The sequence below is a fragment of the Urtica dioica genome, chromosome 4 (assembly GCF_054948205.1).
Source record: "Urtica dioica subsp. dioica isolate 48M chromosome 4, U.dioica_male_clone48M_v1_H2, whole genome shotgun sequence".
In the NCBI taxonomy this organism is placed as follows: Eukaryota; Viridiplantae; Streptophyta; class Magnoliopsida; order Rosales; family Urticaceae; genus Urtica; species Urtica dioica.
This window is the reverse complement of record NC_142759.1, coordinates 14,721,846-14,740,133: the sequence shown is the minus strand read 5'-3', so window position 1 is coordinate 14,740,133 and position 18,288 is coordinate 14,721,846. Positions and strand designations below refer to the sequence as shown.

The window sequence follows — 18,288 nt, the reverse complement described above, 5'->3', positions numbered from 1 at the left end:
CTGCATTTCGAACTTTATAGCTGTTATTTCGATTTCATTTCGAACTTTTTAACTTGTACAGATTTGATTTCTAATGTATACTTTTTAACTTCTTAATAGGTTCAAACGTTAATATATGTTGTTTATTTGATGGTACTTGGGTGAACAAAGGTACCAAATGGGAATATACTAATGAATCGCGATTCGAACTGCGTGCACTCGCGAAAGACATATCTCAGGCGGAGCTATTAATCGCTATGTACGAAGCTTTTTGTGTCGATGAGTCGTTAAACGATTTGAAACTTGAAGCTGCGTATGTTTGGGCTGGAAGACCAATGCCTCCTCTCATTATGCCTTCTAATGTTTACTGATAATTACTTTGGTAGTTTTGGAGACTAGTTTTTTGGATGAAATTTGGGTTTGTAATGTATACTGAAACCTCTGAAATCCATTACAAAAAATAACTGAAATGTCTGAAATTCAACACATGAATAACCTGAAATGTCTGAAATCCAACACATGAATAACCTGAAATGTCTTAAATCAAACACATAAACTAACTGAAATGTCTGAAATCCATTACAAAAAATAACTGTAATGTCTGAAATCCATTACAAAAAATAACTGAAATGTCTGAAATCCATTACATAAAATAACTTAAAACTCTGAAATCCATTACATAAAATAACTGAAACCTCTGAAATACATTACATGAATAACCTGAAATGTCTGAGATCCAACACATGAATAACCTGAAATGTCTGAAATCAAACACATAAACTAACTCAAAACTCTGAAATCATTTACAAAAAATAACTGAAATGTCTGAAATTCAACACTTGAATAACCTGAAATGTCTGAAATCCATTACATAAAATAACTTAAAACTCTGAAATCCATTACATAAAATAACTGAAAAATCTGAAATCTATTACATAAAATAACTGAAAACTCTTAAATCCATTACATAAAATAACTGAAAACTCTGAAATCCATTACGTAATAGATTTCAGAGTCTTCCAGCCCAAACATACGCAGCTTCAACTTTCAAATCGTATAACGACTCATCGACACAAAAAGCTTCGTACATAGCGATTAATAGCTCCGCCCGATATATGTCTTTCGCGAGTGCACGCAGTTCGAATCGCGATTCATTAGTATATTCCCATTTTGTACCTTTGTTCACCCAAGTACCATCAAATAAACAACATATATTAACGTTTGAACCTGTTAAGAAGTTAAAAAGTATACATTAGGAGTCAAATATGTACAAGTTAAAAAGTTCGAAATGAAATCGAAATAACAGTTATAAAGTTCGAAATTACAGACAACAAATTCCACTAGTACAAAAAAGATCTTTGGGTGCGACTTTTTTCGCACCCAAAAGTCAATTTCCGCACCCAAAGATACCTTTGGGTGCGACTTTTCCGCACCTGAAAGTCCGCACCTAAAGGCCTTGGGTGCGAGAAGTCGCACCCAAAAGTCATGACTTTCGGGTGCGACATTTAGGTGCGACTTTTCGCACCTAGAATCGCACCTAAAATGTCATAAAAATCCATTGAAAAGGCGGGTAAAAGAGCATTGGGTGCGACAAAGTCGCACCCGATAGTCAAAAGTCGCACCCGATAGTCAGTTTTGGGGAAAAAATAGTACTTTAGACGTCGCTCTATTATAAAGTGACTTTAAATCTTTGAAAAATGTAATTGTTAACTGTGATTTAGTTGTCATCTGATTTGAAAGTGACTTTGATTCTTAATTTATTTATAAAATAAAAAGCAATTAAATGACATTACTTGATTTAATTTAATGAAACCTGTTATAAGCAATTAAAAATAAAAGGCTGAATGAAACTTGTTATATTGAATTGCTTAATTGAAAAATAAAAATTATACCCATAATACACAGAATAAAAAAATTGTTATAGCAATTCACAAGTTCAAGCGATTGGTCTCAATAAACGGATTTTGACAATTGGCTCCTCAATCCCTTCCAGCTCCAGAGACCCTCCTGCCGTCGCCACCAGGTACGGCCTTATTTCTTCTAGTACCTGAAATCATTATCACCGCCACCAACAAAACTTATCAACTTATTACCGTGTCTTTTTTTTTCATAGCAAATGAATAAGCCTATGCCTAGGAGAATTACAGCGAATGACTTCACACTGAATCCTATATTCGTTTCAGTTACAATCCTAAACAAGCAATCAGGATAAAGAAGTTGCGAGTGTGAAACGTTACCTTCTCTATGTTCTCTTCGTTAAGCTCCAATCCCGTCTCTTCGTCTGCGATGGGCTCCACGGCAACTATTTCTGGGATTTTTTCCATCAGTCGACGCACGAGCGATGAACTGGCAGCTCCAATAAACTGAAGGAAAAGAAAGAAAGAAAAAACTCAAAAACAATTCGGTCAATTATGATACCATATAACGATAGCGAGCTCTTTTTTTTTCTTTTCAAATTTGAATCCGAGATTAGGATTTGTAGAGGACGACAGTGACGTACTTGGCGAGGAAGCGGTGGGTGGAGCCGAGAGCGAGGACGCCGGCTTTGCCCTTGTGCATGTAGAGGTGGTTGAGGACCACGTGCTGGGGCCTCGACGACGACGTCGCCGCCGGCACGTTCAGCACCGTCATCTGCAGGTGCGGCGGCACCACCGACGGCTCCTTCGCAAAGTCCTCCGTCCCCAACGCCACGTTGTTGTAGCTCGACTCCGACGACTGCGGCGCTTCGAACCCCGATATGCTCTCTATGTCCTCCGGAACATAATCCTGCAACCTCATAAGGTTTTTAGAACCGTCCATTAGGGGGTAATCAAGGCTAAGTCTAGATACCGTGGTGGTTAAAGAGCACATATTGATAATTTTCTTGATGAAACTCGGTTCGCTATTTGAAAAGGTGAACCACTACTAAGTAAAACAACATAGCAACTGAAGGACTCTTTCTCGCATACTTTAAATGACCCGTCGTAAAAAGAAAAAGAAAAAGAAAAATTGTCATAAGTTGATAAAATGACTACCTTTCCCCTCCTGATAAAGTTACGAGTCTAACAATAGAGGTACATTCCCTATTTATTTACCACTTGGTAACATGAAGAGATAACACCTGGAATAACTAATCAATAGTTGAGAGCCTAGCAATGTTCTTAATGTTCAACCATATCCAAAGAGGGAATCGTCGAACAACAGGCCATTAATGTCAAAGGCCAGGAAGAGAAGAGACTCACCTGCAAGTCTAGAATGTTGTACGAATTTCCAGCGTCGTCCTGTGTGCAGGGAAAGTCCGGGGCGTACCTCCCATGGCCATCGACGATAAATCTGTACTGATACACTCCCGATGGCAGAACCTTCATGATCGTGAAATCTTTGCCCGATCTCTGAAGGGGAACTCTGAAAACGGAAAGCATTAGCCAATCAGATACCAGACCATATCATATATAGTTATTATATGTTTCAACGAACCTTGTCTTCCAATTATCCCATGATCCCTCGACAGCAACGTCCTTGCCTCCATAACTCCACGTGATCATCGTTGGAATTCCTTGTTCACTGGATGTGTCCTCAAACCCCGAACTAGTTTGCATCCACGACGGATTCGGGATGTGAATCTCATCGGGCCTTTGTAGTGGTACTACAGGCATCTGAGGAAAAAAAAATACCAAAACTGTGCTATGAGAACATAACCAATACGATCATCAGTCTCGAAAATAGGAATAACAAACCATGAATCGCACGTGTACGTAACCTAATGATTTCTCAGCCACTTTACATCTAGCGTTGCAGTATATCATATAATGAACCGAGCCCGAAACTCGATTCCCTTTCGTTTGCTCACACTTCAAAAATCAATCAAGAAACTAATTCGCCAAAGCAAAGCTATAATTATACTATCCCTAAGTTCCTAATACAGTACAGCAAACAAACACACCAAAAATAATTCCTCTCTGTGAGCTTTAATCAAACGTCTACAGGGCATCAAATCAACAGGCTAAAAAAGAAAGCGGCAAGTAGAACAAAAAAATCCAAACCATATCCAATCTAATCGAATCCAATCCAGATAAGGAAACTCCAAATTTTCATCACAAGCATAATCTCGGATTCAAATTTGGGGGAAACAAATCCTCACCTTTATGGTTGTGAATCAACCCTCCGGTGCTCTCAGCCTCGTTTTCCGGCGTCTCCTCTCGGTCCGGCGTCCTCGGCGGCTCAAGGCGTCCTCGTCTTCTCGGCTTAGACGCGCGCGCTCGAGATGGTTTCGGGTCTCGATGGCTTGCTGTTGGTCGAGCTTCCTCCTCCTCCGTGAGCTCACCCCCGTCGCTCACTCCCTCGCTCTCTTCCTATCTCTCCTTCTCTCGGCTCTCTCTCTCCTTCTCTCGGTCTCTCTCTTTCCCTTTCTCTCTTCTTTCTTTTCTTTATTTCTTTTCTTTTCGCAAGATTTAGAAGTGAAATTTTAGAAGTGAAATAAGAGAGGGAACAAAATCCCGCTAATTTTTTAGACGAAATGTTTTGGACTTTTGGGTGCGACTTTGTCGCACCCAAAGGTATGATGAACTTTTGGGTGCGACTTTTCGCACCCAAATGTAAAAATAATTAGCGAAATTTTTTGGTTACTTCAGTGACTTTTGGGTGCGAAAAGTCGCACCCGAAAGTAATTTTGGTGCGACTTTTAGGTGCGAAAAGTCGCACCCAAAAGTTATCCGCACCGAAAAACTGTATTTGTAGTAGTGTTCGAACTTTTTCCTGAACCCAACATGACGAACCCAAACTCCTTTTTTCAGGAAATCAAACAACTCTCTTACAAAATATCATCGAATTAGGGATCGAAACTTACTCATTTTTCTTCTCTCAACTGGTTAACTACATAGAAGGCCCAACAAATTTGAGTTTAAAGGAATTAGGGCGTGAGCATCGTAAGCTTCGAAATGCAATCAAAATAACAGCTATAAAGTTTGAAATTACAGACAACAAATTCGAACTTTTTCCTGGATCCCACATGACGAACCCAAACTCTTTTTTTCAGGAAATCAAACAAATCTCTTACAAAATATCGTCGAATTAGGGATCGAAACTTACCCATTCGTGCGTGGGGGTTTGCCGTGGGTTCGCCGTGCGTGGGTGTGGGTTTTGCTCCCCTTTTTTTTTCTATTTTGTTAAACTGATTTAATTGGGAACTCATGTACTCTTATGAAGGAAGAAAATAAGTAAGGGCATTTATGACTTTTCATCACTAAAAATGCTTGGTTTTCCTAAGACTACCAAAATATGGTTTTATTCTCAAATGGTGTGTCACACAATGCTTGGTTTATCAAGTTTCCCTTTGTATTTAGGTGATGCACAAAAGAGAAAGAAAAAAGAAAAGACATAGCATTATGTAGATATTTAATTATTTATATATTGAAAAGGAACTATTTTTTTTTTGGTAAAAAGCACATGGGTAGAGAGACTAGGATGAGAGCAAAAAGGCAATCGAATAAGAACAACCGTCCCTTGCCGCCGGCGAAGAATCGTCGAAGCAGTGAACAAAGGTCTCCTATAGCCAGCAATGTGACCGCAAAGAGTGATTTGAATCTCGCAGAGGGGCTTTCGGTGTTTCAGCCCGAAAGATGATTGTAAACGTTCTAAACTTTCTTCTAGAGTGAACTTTCAAATCATTTTAAATTATTCTCTTCGTCCCAATACAATGATGTTACAAGGGCTTATAACTATCATAGCCTAAAGGCTATGAATAACCTAGTCACTCTCAACGATGTCTTTGCGTTTTATACTAAAATGAAACATGTGTTGGAGTATTACTTTAGCAATGCGGGACTTTAGTTTTGCAACCTTTTATTTCATAAGTTTATGTTCACACTCACACTTCACACATTTTCTTCTATTTTTCCCTTAATGTCACACTTCACATTGTATTATACAATATATAAATATATTCATTTTTTGTACTATTAAATCCTAGTAATTAATTAATTAAAATATTGATAAATTTCTAAGATCTATAAATGAAACCTTAGAGATTGATTTTCTCTCAACCTATTAGATAGGTTTTCATCTCTATCAAAGAAAGCTCATCAAGCCTGAAGGGAGAAACACACCTCCGGAAATCAATCATTTTCGCCGTTGCTCTCGTCTAGGATCATGGTATGTTTTCTTGATCTTTATTTCTCCGTAAAAATCATCTAGTTTAAAGATCTTAGTTATTATACAATCTCCGTGCAATATTAGGATTCTTGATTTGCATAATTAGGGATCTATTAAATCATGCTTACATACTTTTCATTCCTTGGCCATACCAGCGGAGGTGCACAAACTTGATCGAGGAGTTGTCAAGATAAACATGAATGCGGTGTTCAAAGACGGAGTTGCTGCAGATGGTTAGTTGTGCTAGATGTGGTGTAGCTTTATAGTTTTTATTCGTCTCATGAGCCAGAGCTTTGGGATAACAACTTAGCACCGGTATTTTTTTTGGCTCTTAAACTTGAAGCATTTAATTATTGCAAGACAACAAGGCACTATGGGATAACAACTTAGCACCGGTATTTTTTTTTTCCCACTTTTTGCTATTTTTTAGTTTTTATTTTTATTTTTATACCCTAAAAGTTTATAAATCAATCCCCTCTAATTTTTTTCTTTGCATATTAACTTATTGGCTTCGTCAAATATGAGTTGATGGTCTGTCTGTTTTGGCCTCCTTCTCCTTTGTACGAGTTGATTACGTATAAGTAATTTATTTCTATTAAGTTTGTTTGGGTTCTGAGATCGAGAAATGTTAAAGTATCGTGGGGTTCCATCTTAAAGCCAGAGCTTTGGGAGCTGTTTTTGGCTCTTAAACTTGAAGCATTTAATTATTGCAAGACAACAAGGCACTATAGGATAAAAACTTAGCACCGGTATTTTTTTTTCCCACTTTTTGCTATTTTTTAGTTTTTAGTTTTTATTTTTATACCTTAAAAGTTTATAAATCAATCCCCTCTAATTTTTTTCTTTGCATATTAACTACTTAGCTTCGTCAAATATGAGTTGATGGTCTGTCTGTTTTGGCCTCCTTCTCCTTTGTACGAGTTGATTACGTATAAGTAATTTATTTCTGTTAAGTTTGTTTGGGTTCTGAGATCGAGAAATGTTAAAGTATCGTGGGGTTCCATCTTAAAACCAATTGACAATAAGAGTAACCCATGATCTTTATAAGGAGCACAAATGTTACATTCCCAATCGATGTGGGACTTCTTGATACACCTCACTCATGCCCAAGATTGAACAACTGGTGCGTGAAATTTGTAGAAACGGGTGGCCCAACATTGAGAATGGGTTTGGCTCTGATACCATGTTAAAGTATCAATGAGTTTCATCTTAAAACCAATTGACAATAGGAGGAGTAACTCATGACTTGTATAAGGAGCACGAAGGATACATTCTTCAGTCGATGTGAGACTTCCTGATAAAAAAAATGAAGCGGCTTCATTTTGTAACGCAAGGAAAGTTCAGACCGTTGTTCGGAACCTTTTTGTTAGCTGGGGCTAGGTATTAATGGACTACTGTTTGGAATATATATGTGTGTATATATATATATATATATATATATATATATATATATATGTATATATCTTATTATTCCAATTTGAGCCACGAAAGTTTAGCAACTGGTCATATAGGCCATCATGGCATCAAAGAATTGTTCGACTAAATCGGCACAAGGCAATGCACTGATTTATTCTAACCGTAATCAGATGTGCTTCTTCTTCCAATGTTTCTTAATAGTTGCTAATACCATCTATTGGGATTCTTCCCAGTTTAGACAAAATCAAATTCCTAAAGAAAACACGTCAAAAAGAAAATGACAATTGATTTTCGGATGAAAAAAAATAATGAATAAACGCTCAACTATCCAGCTAGAAAACCACAAATCCATGACGATACAAATAAAAGAAAATCCTCTTTTTGGGAATATGATAAATAATAGAGCATGGAATTATAAGATTTCAAAATATTCCCAAGTACCTATGAGTATGACTAAAGTACTCAACAAGTTGATGAGAACCCCACGAAATACCAGGATTAAAGATACTATTCTCTCATTATTTCGCATCAACATATCAATAAGCACTGTAGTGAGAAATATATCAGCTTTTTCCTTGTCCTCTCATACCAATTAGTATCTGTTTTGATAAGCTAGTTGATAGTTAAAAAAAAAAAATAGAATTATTGTGCCAACACATGAAGAACACGCATATTTGTATCTCTATATTTCTTTTTAATAAGAATTCTATTCTCTACAAAGACTTTCACAAGCTCTTTTGGGTACATATCAATTTGAAGAACATTCTCATTCTCGAACGGCTATAAATAACCAGCAAAATATACGTACGACTCAAGCCTGAAATTAACTTTTGACAGTTAACCTTTAATATAATGACAAGGGCAATCGGAGGCTCGCAATGGTCGCTAACCGCTTCACTTCCTCGGAAAAAGCATAATCACAACCATCAATTTCCTAATAAGGGTGAGTTTTTAGAAAAAAATAATATAAAATTATTTATATAGCAAAGCACAAATATTAAAACTCTCTTCTTTTTTCAGGGTTTTCGAAGGTGGATATTTTCTCGAGAAATGAGATATTTCCGTCTCCGTTCCCTTCTCAAAAGATTGTGAAGAGAAAAGGTGTCTATGTGATGACTCCAGAAACCTCGACTACCCCAGAATTACTCGCCGCTTGGAACGACGATTACAACGGAGTTGTGGTCAATCCAGAGAGGTTGCCTATGAGTTCGAACGCTTTCGTGTCCGCTCTTAGGGCTTCCCTGTCCAATTGGAAGTTGAAGGTCTAACAAATAAATAAAATAAAAATACAATTTTTAAAGAAGTTGATTTGTGATGAGTCCAAAGTTCATGTGAAAAATTGCAGGGCAAGAAAGGAGTGTGGCTCAAAATACTGCGAGACCAAGCTGAGCTTGTCCCAATCGCAATTCAAGTATGATAAAACTAGCATCGTCAAAGAAAGATTATAATTTAATGCGCTTTTATTATAAATTGTTGATTTTTTTTTATTCTTTTTCAGGAGGGTTTTAATTACCACCATGCCGAATCTGGATACGTGATGTTGACATATTGGATACCGGAGAGTCTCTGCTTGCTTCCGGGCAGCCCTTCGCACCATATAGGAGTCTGTTCGTTCGTGATTAACGGTAAAAGAGAGGTACGTTATGTTACTCGAGAAAGAGCTTAATTAAAAGTTGATTATCAATTAATCTTGAATTTAATTTAATTTTTAAAAAATAGGTTCTTGTCGTTAAAGAAAAGTGTCCGTGTAGTTGCTCCAGTGTTTGGAAGCTGCCCACCGGCTATATCGACAAGGCGAGCAATTTTTCAACACGATGTAAAAAAAAAAAATGTATCTACAAGAGAATAATATTTCTTCTTTATTTAACTGTTTTTTTTTTCAGTCGGAAGATATATTCTGTGGAGCTACAAGGGAAGTGAAAGAGGAAACTGGTGTAAGAAAATTATTAACACTCATTATCTTAATTTTCATAGAAGAAAAATTGTGTAGAATTTAATGAAACAGTCCCTATTTAAATTATAGATGAGAAGATGACTTCCTGCGCAAGAAACTAACGAACAAGACGGTTTTACAAATACTAACATTTCACTTGCTATATCAAACTCTCTAAACACCTATGATAGCCTAACTGAACAAGAAAAAGAAACAGATCTCCGACTTTGCGACTAAGTAACCATTTGACCATGGTTTCACACATTATAATGAATCAATGATCCAATGTTGACAGCTCTAACTAGTCTTTTTTACTTTTGGATATTCAACAGATTGACACACAATTCCTTCATATAGTGGCTTTCAGGTAAAAAAAAAAAAAAAAAAAAAGAGCTTATTCTTTTTGCTTATATCAGTCTTTGGTTTAATTAACTTACAATGTTAATGGAATTTCAAATCTGAAGACATGCCCACCAATTGGCCTTCGAGAATTCGGACCTGCTCTTTGTTTGCATGTTGAAGCCGTTGTCATATGAGATCACTATAGATGAGAAAGAAATTCAAGATGCCAGGGTATACATTATTTATATAATTAAATATATTTATCATCTTTAAGCTTATGATCATGATACCTTGATTTTTTTTTTTTTTTAGTGGATGGGTGTTGATGAATTTATAGAGCAACCCTTTTATGAAGACGACACAATGTCAAAGAAGGTCTTTGAGATTTGCATGGCAGCTCACGAGGATCGTTACTGTGGATCATATATTGGATACCAAATGGCCTCAAAACTTGACAGTAAATTGACCTACTTGTACCACACGTGTTAAACTCTATTATCCTAAAAATGTGATTGAATATAAAGAGCAACAAATTAAAGAATTTGGAAGTATTCTATGTACGTATATGAATTACAGTATCATGAGTCATGACACCCATGATGAGCATAATTCTATAGAATAAATTTATATAAAGAAAATATATTGATGAATAGCATACAATGTAAATAAATCATACTGTGATATTTGGTGGCTATAGAGTATAGATATACGTGCTTATGAAATGTTTTTAGAACATTTTCAACCCATTGATATAATTTTTTACATTAAATTTAGTGTAATTGTCACATCAAAACAATATTTTCATTTCTAATCAACAACACCGATTCCAACATTAAAAAAAAAATTCTTTTTTTTCTATTTTTAATATTACTTCATATCAACGGCATGTTAACTCATCTATTAATTTGTTATGCCAATAATAATCTTATCAAATGTTATATTGTTTTTGTACATCAAACAATATCAAATTAATTTATAATAATATTAAATATTATTTACTATCACAAATTAATTAAAAAAATCTTCTTGAAAAAAAAAACATATTTTGGGATAACATTAGGTTAAAGATTACAAAAAAATTGCATTTTATTGGTAAAATACTCAACATAAATTAAATTACAAAATAAAGACTACATACAAAATAAAATAAAAACACACAAAAAACGTTGAACTCGTAGCTCTATACCATTAATACTCCTCCTATAAATGATCAATTAGCCCATTACGAAGGGATATGTGAGCATCTTTATCTTTGATTTGTCTATTTCAATCAATAAATTGTTGAAATCTTACATCCTCGTTTGACTCCATTTCAATATATTATTCTTATTTGATGCATGCACTTGTATTTTATTTTTTTCTATGATGTTAATTTGTATTGAGTATAATTGGTGTGGTATTTTATTTAGTATGTATTGTGTTTAATTAGTGTTATGTACTTTATTAATGTTATCTAATTTACTCTCTTTTTTAATTAATGATATGTAATTTATTATTATAAATTATTTAAATTATGATCAAAATTATAAATTATTATTTTTTGGGGGATGAATTTACAATTAATTAAAATTTTGTTGCATCGAATTAGTGTACGTGAACAATCCCACACTAAATTTGGTGTGATATTAATCATCACACCAAATTTTACACCAATTTGATGTAAAAATTAGTATGGGTTAGAGCAATACTTACACGACTACACTAAAAGTGTTACTTCTCACTCCACTGTTAAGAGGTGTTAAGAGGTGCTCATTTTGACACATCCCACTCTAAGAATATACTTTTATTAAATGTTCATCCACGTCATTATTAACAACTTTTGACAAAGAAAATACTCTAATCAGTGACGGAGCCAGGATTTCAATCAAGGGGGGGCAAATTTGAGAAATATTTTTTAGGAGGGGCATTATTGAAAAAAAAACTTACAAATTTGGGTCAAAAACATAATTATTAGTAAAATTTAGGGGTAAAATTATAAAAAAGTATAAAAATTTGGGGTTAAAAAAATAATTTTCAAAAATTGAGGGGGGGCATTGGCCCACCCTGGCCCCCACCTAGATCCGTCACTGCTCTAATGGTAGGTAACCTTTTTAGTTGCTCAATATAGGCTCCCTTTGTAATTTATTATTTTATTTATGTATTATTATTCATTGTTAAATGGTTAAAAATATTTGAGCATCGATAACAAATGAGGGTACTGATGCTCGTTTTATAGTGGGGCCCTCGATGTCACTTTTCTATCCCACATCAACATTGACAACTTGCATTGGAGTTGCTCTAAAAGCATCTCCAATGCTAATATCATACTTAGTGTAATTTTCACACCAAATATAATGTAACTTTTACATCAATTTTTTATTTTACTCCAATGGTAAAATACTAAACTTTACACTAAAGAGAATACTCTTAGAATATGCTTTTAGATTAAATTTCTTAATTTTATTAGTTGCTAATTGTAGGGGACGGATTAATTTCCAAAATTAAGACTGGGCTTCGTACGGCCCAATTAGGTTTTCACAAGAAATGCCTATTCGGGATGGGCCAGCGAGTAGAGGAAGCCCGCGAAGAGAGAAAGATAGAGACACAGCCAAAGAATAAGAAAGAGTCAAAAAGCAAGCTCGTTCAAGTCAAGTGACTGATGACTCAGCCCACAAGAAGAGGAAAGACATATGAGGCGAGTGGGCGATCTAAAGAAACAACAGTTATCTACATGTCATCCACGTTTTTAGGATCGCATTTTTAAATTACGTTCTTTTGTTCTATAAATAGCGCACAATAATAAAGTGAAGGTACGTTACTTTTTGCTACATTTCTCTCACATATTATTCGTATTGTCTCAATAAAATCATCCTTTTCGCTTGTTCGTGTTTCTCTAGTTTTAGTCGCTTATCTTTGAATTAGAATACCTATGACGTGAGAATTTGAGGTCCACTTTAGAAATATTAAATCGATCTCTCGTGACTGATTTGATCTTTCTGACTTCAACACTAAATATATGTCTAATTATATATAATAATGTAATTATATTATATTTTATTTATTAATTATGTGTAATATTTAGTATAAATTAATAATAGATTCTTTTAAAATATAATTATAAAAAATTTAAAAATTAATAAACTTCATAACATAGATAGTACAATATTATTCTTGGGTATAAATAATACACCATTAAAAAAACATAAATATAAAAATTGCATATTATTAATTAAATTAATTACATAAAAAAATTAGCACACTAAATTATTTAAGTTGTTTTGAATGAAATAATAAGCTCTAAACAATTAAAAAATAATTATTAAACTTATATTAACTAAAATATATGTTTTTAATAATGAATTATGAATTAATTAGATTATAATAATGCTTAAATGAACAGTGTTACACCAAATTCATCTGATGTCAAAATTACACAAAATATAGAGTTTTAACCATTGGAGAACTATAATTCTATTTATAGAGTTTTGGAGTTTTTCATTGGAAATGCTCTAACTTGCTTAAAAATACATTTGGGGACTTGAAATTAACTAATAATGATAAAGTTATCGTTTTCAAACAATGCTGTCGTTTCTAACTCTACTTTGCAGTAAGGTTTGAAATTCCGGGGAAAATGGACGGAAACCGTTTTTTTCAAAGTCTCGGTACCGGTATGTACAAAACCGTCTACTTTCCGGTTGTCTTTAGGTAAATTTTCATGTATTCCGATGTAAACTTACCGGTAAGTGGTCAAATACCGACAATTCTTAAAATCTGATGATATTTAGTGTTCTCCACAAAATTTGTCGTTAGTTTTTTATGATTTAGTTCAAATTCTTAGTTTCTAACTTCATTATTGTGTTTAAACTTTAATTGGAGTTTGTATCCAATTTTTTTAAATTTTTTTTATTATATTAGAAAATAAGATTTAGATTTGAATGTGCTTTTGACTTTTTTTTTTATTAAATTAGTTGTAGAATATGAAATTTTATGTATAATTAGTTGATTTTTAACATGAATATCATCATTATTTTGATTTTGTACTTTGTATTGAACTATGTCATTAAGTTTGCGTTGGATTTTTGTTGAGCTATTATTGTAGATTTTTTCCATTTTTATCATATGTCATGTATGAATTTTTTAAAAATATTTATTCACTACATTCCTTTCGGTAAGTACGGTATTTGATGGTATTCCTCGACGGTAACGATATTCTCAATGGTACATTTTTCCTTTTTCTTTTCTGCTTTTCACGGTATTCCTTTCGGATACCAGTGGTTACTAGTAAATTTTGAACTTCGAAACGATAACGATAACGATATTTCGATCCTTGTTATGCAGAGGTTGACGATCATCGATAATGTTCAAGTATTGTTGCTATTTTTCTGGTTGTTCTTCTACTTGTTTTCTGCTCTGAAAAAAAATATGGTAACAAATGTGATTTATATCAAAATAGTGTAGAACGCAAGATACTTGTAAAAACCTTTTATTTATCGTTTTATTTATTTTCGTCTTACATCTTCCGATTCCGATTCCGATTCCGATTCCGAATATATTTATTTAACAAAAAATTAGCAAAATAGCCAAATCAAACCTTATGATTTGCTATTTAGCCAAGGTTTTGTAAATACTAAGTAAATAGCCATGCCGATGATGTGGCCCAATAATATGTTTTTTTATTTCCGAATATTGCCCATGTGCGTTTGAATTTTGAATTACATATTTGAATTTTCGGTTTAAATTTTTTCCCGAAATTTTTTGAATTGTTTTCCTGATATAAGTGTGAACATGATTTAGTCAATTTATGATTCCCTTTATTTTAGGAACTAAATGGACGTGGAAGTTGTAATTTATTTGTTTTTTTTTATAGATTATTTCTGATATTTTCGGCCAGAAATATATTGTATCATTTATTTTTTAAATATATGTAAATAAGTTAAGGTTATGACAACTTATGCAGTAAATATGCGTAAATAAACACTTCCAGATAACCAAATATAATAGTACTTAATATTTACACACATTTACTACAGATATTAACAACCATACATTGTTGTAAAATCCAAGGATTGACATACTCGGTGTAAATATGTGTAAATAAAGATTTACACACGACAAAAATTTAAACTGCCCAATATTTACTCAGATTTACTGCAAAATATGCCAACACCTATTTTTTCATTCTAACATCCAAACACCCAAAATTCTAAACGCATTCACAATGGTTTTTCCCATACATTAACACTGAAACATAATTACATTTTACAACGCATCAAGATACATTAACAGAGATTTTTTCTTAATGGCAGATTGAATATTGGTGGAGAGATAATCAGTAATTAATTTGCAGTTATTACTTCCTTGATTCTCGTTTACACGTTACCTCTTTTTTTTTTTATTAAGTAAACCGTGTGCTTATGGGCGGGAAATGCCTGGGCTTTTTAGTAAATGTAGAAGTGTCTTAAATGATATCTGGCTATTTACTTAGTATTTACAAAACCTTGACTATTTAGCAATGTTAAAGGTTTGATTTGACTATTTTGCTAAATTACCCTTTATTTAATTACAAGACGAATAGGCAGTATATTGTTGCACTCATGCTGGTATGTATCGTATACGCACAAGTTGATTAGGTTGATAACGTTCATGCGCTTTTACGTTATTTAAAAAAAAATAAATAAAGCGGATGACGATACTGATTACTTAAGATATTAAGACCAAATTTGTTATTTTTTATTTTCTTTCGGAAAAAATTTCTACAAAAATTATAAAATAAAATAATTTGACATGTATCGATGACGATTGATTGTCTTTAATTGAATTAAGTAACACGTCATTTCTGAATTCTGATTTTAAAAAATCGAACATTTTTTTGGTATGATATTAATTACTGCCATTGGAAGAGACCAGTAGAACTAATGGTACATCGTGAATAATGTATCACGTGACGTAGTATATTTGGATAATTAATATATTGCTAAATAATATTCATTTGCCAATGGGTGTCCATACAATTTCAGGATGCTGTATAATTGAATTAAATGATTGAAAATGACACTCTTTGATATTAATTGCTGTCATTGGAAGACACCAATAGAACTAATCGTACATCGTGAATAATGTATCACGTGACGTAGTATATTTGGATAATTAATATATTGCTAAATAATATTCATTTGCCAATGGGTGTCCATACAATTTCAGGATGCTGTATAACTGAATTAAATTATTGAAAATGACACTCTTTGTTTATGGACTTTACTTAACATCGTGAATCGGTCTCTACATCCTTCTTTCACCTTTCCAGAACCTCCAAAAATCACACTGTTGTTTTTTTTTTTTTTTTTTTTTTGCTTGTTCTCCTTCTTTTTAAACCGGGAATCAAATGTTATTTTAATTCTTGCTTTTTATTTCTTTTCATGACTTTAAATGTCCACAGACTCCCTGTGAGAGAGCTGCCTCCGTGGAAAGCGGTCGAAATTTGACAATTATTGTATGTTAAAAAAAATTCCTGAAAAATGATATTTTTGTTAATAGTTGATTGGCCATGAATACAAATGTCGTTTATAATAATAATAATAATAATAATAACACACACACAACACATATATATCATAGGTTAACTAGATGCTACGTTTCGATTTTTTATTTATTTGAAATATTATGTTTGTATCTTCAATTTACCATAAATAAAAAACATATACTTTAAACTTTAGAATTATATCATTCATATATGGCATTGTACCGAAATAGCCAAAATAAAACTATAAAATTTATTTTTAGCCTATGTTTCACAACTTTTAGGAAAATAGCCAACATGATTATGTGGCAATAATTAATGTCTTATTTACCCTTATTTATTAATAAATTCGTCATTTTCTCTCTCCTATTTTTTTCCTACACTTTTTTTACATAAAAACTTCAAAAAGCCATATCTATCTCATATGAACTCGAAATTGAGTGATTCCAAATCCTACGGATTCGTGACGCCGAAATCTTCAAAAATAGATCCATTGTGTTTGATGAAAAATAAAGTTTAATACCATAGATGTAGAAAAATCTACCTTAAATATGGAAATAACTGAAATTTTTTGAAATTATCAAAAAAATAAATGGAAATGTAAATATGATGCATTAAAAATAATTTTTATCAAACACAATGAGTCTATTTTTGAAGATCTCGACGCCACGAATTTGTAGGATTTGAAATCACTCAATTTCGAGTTCGTATGAGAAAGATACAAATTTTTGAAGTTTTGATGCAAAAAAAATTATTTGAAAAAAATAGGAGAGAGAAAGTGACGAATTTATTAATAAATAAGGGCAAATAAGACCTTAATTATTGCCACATAAGCTATTTGGCTATATCCCTAAAAATTATCAAACATAGACTAGATCTAAAATCACATGTTTAAAGTGGCCTAATTAGTTACAAATCTCTATATTTTATTTTGACTTTGATGGTTGACAATTTTTTGAAAATTCGATTTTACATTTACTTAGTTAACATTTTAATTTAAAAAAAAATTGAAAAAAAAAAAAAAACACATTACATACTTCTTTCTTCAAATGTGCAAGCTTGTTTGGCTGTGATATTCTATGAACGAATGGAATGATGAATTATGCATGTGTTGGGTTCTAATTAGGAATGACAGTTTAATCCGAAACCCGTTAATCCGTCGGGTATCCGAGTTAAACGGGCTGGGTGATACCCGCTCAAATGGGTTAACAGGTAATACCCGTTATCATTTTTAGCGGGTACGGGTCGGGTGGCGGAAATAACATACCCGACCCGTAAACATTTAAAAAAAAAATCCTAGAATTTTGATATAACTTATACGTACTCTCACACATAATTTCAGCTTTTATACTACTATATAACCTATTTAGTAGTGACAATTTTTTTCTTATAAATGAGTCAATTTTTTTTATTAAAAAAAGCGGGTTAACGGGTGCATATTTTTGACACCCGTCACCCGGCGGATATACCCGTTACCCGCCCCGTTTAAATAAACGGGTATGGGCTAACGGGTATTTTTTTGGCGGGTACGAGTATGGTAATGGTGTACCCGCTAAAACCCGTACCCGTTGCCATTCCTAGTTCTAATCCTAATGAAGATTACAGTATATAGATTTGTGTTCTTGTTTATGGCTGCTATGTGCAAGTGCTCGTGGAAGCTCAAACCAACTCCATCTTCATGAACTATGGAGCAAAATCGAGTGTGACCATTGACGAAAGGGTTTGGGTCGACGGCTTGGCTCTGAACGTCAACCTTAATCTCACCTCTCTCGTAGAGGGATTGTCGATTGTGTAGAGTCGATCAGAGACCACTCAATCGCAGAGATCTACAACACCAACCGAGATCTTCACTGGAGGAGAGGCGTTGAACTACACTATTAGAGGGCCACTAGACACCTGAGGGGACCTACCTTATGAGGCTCCACTACTACCTCACCCCGCTCGCCGCTCGTGGCGCTAACGGCTCCTCCTTTGATGGCATCCCAAACATCCA

The 18,288-nt window shown here is 33.6% G+C and overlaps 2 protein-coding genes across 3 annotated transcripts; one reads left to right on the top strand and one right to left on the bottom strand.

Annotated features, from left to right (window-relative positions):
• Window positions 1–1,877: 1,877 nt before the first annotated feature.
• On the bottom strand, window positions 1,878–4,407 carry LOC149400735 (SNF1-related protein kinase regulatory subunit beta-2-like). Of its 2 annotated transcripts, none has more exons than XM_089610264.1 (6): window positions 4,100–4,407; window positions 3,436–3,614; window positions 3,201–3,363; window positions 2,480–2,745; window positions 2,217–2,325; window positions 1,878–2,026 (listed from the first exon to the last, which is right to left on the bottom strand). In XM_089610264.1, exons 2-6 carry the CDS (start codon window positions 3,612–3,614, stop codon window positions 1,916–1,918), a joined length of 828 nt encoding a protein of 275 aa, XP_089466390.1. In that variant the 5' UTR covers window positions 4,100–4,407; the 3' UTR covers window positions 1,878–1,915. The 2 variants fall into 2 exon arrangements, 1 of the variants encoding a protein (XP_089466390.1); XR_016296283.1 differs by having other exon boundaries at window positions 1,888–2,026; window positions 2,217–2,342.
• Window positions 4,408–8,351: 3,944 nt separating this feature from the next.
• On the top strand, window positions 8,352–10,507 carry LOC149400734 (nudix hydrolase 8-like). The gene is made up of 9 exons (XM_089613156.1): window positions 8,352–8,467; window positions 8,545–8,786; window positions 8,870–8,935; window positions 9,023–9,160; window positions 9,244–9,318; window positions 9,408–9,458; window positions 9,790–9,824; window positions 9,922–10,030; window positions 10,112–10,507. Exons 1-9 carry the CDS (start codon window positions 8,377–8,379, stop codon window positions 10,286–10,288), a joined length of 984 nt encoding a protein of 327 aa, XP_089469282.1. The 5' UTR covers window positions 8,352–8,376; the 3' UTR covers window positions 10,289–10,507.
• Window positions 10,508–18,288: the final 7,781 nt, after the last annotated feature.

Coding starts and splice junctions, on each gene's coding strand:
- LOC149400734 (XM_089613156.1), top strand. CDS start 8,377: ATGACAAGGGCAATCGGAGGCTCGCAATGGTCGCTAACCGCTTCACTT. Junction 9,825..9,921: donor CTTCATATAGTGGCTTTCAG/GTAAAAAAAAAA, acceptor TCAAATCTGAAG/ACATGCCCACCAATTGGCCT. Junction 10,031..10,111: donor AAGAAATTCAAGATGCCAGG/GTATACATTATT, acceptor TTTTTTTTTTAG/TGGATGGGTGTTGATGAATT.
- LOC149400735 (XM_089610264.1), bottom strand. CDS start 3,614: ATGCCTGTAGTACCACTACAAAGGCCCGATGAGATTCACATCCCGAAT. Junction 2,746..3,200: donor ACAACATTCTAGACTTGCAG/GTGAGTCTCTTC, acceptor ATGAGGTTGCAG/GATTATGTTCCGGAGGACAT. Junction 2,326..2,479: donor ACCCACCGCTTCCTCGCCAA/GTACGTCACTGT, acceptor TGGAGCTGCCAG/TTCATCGCTCGTGCGTCGAC.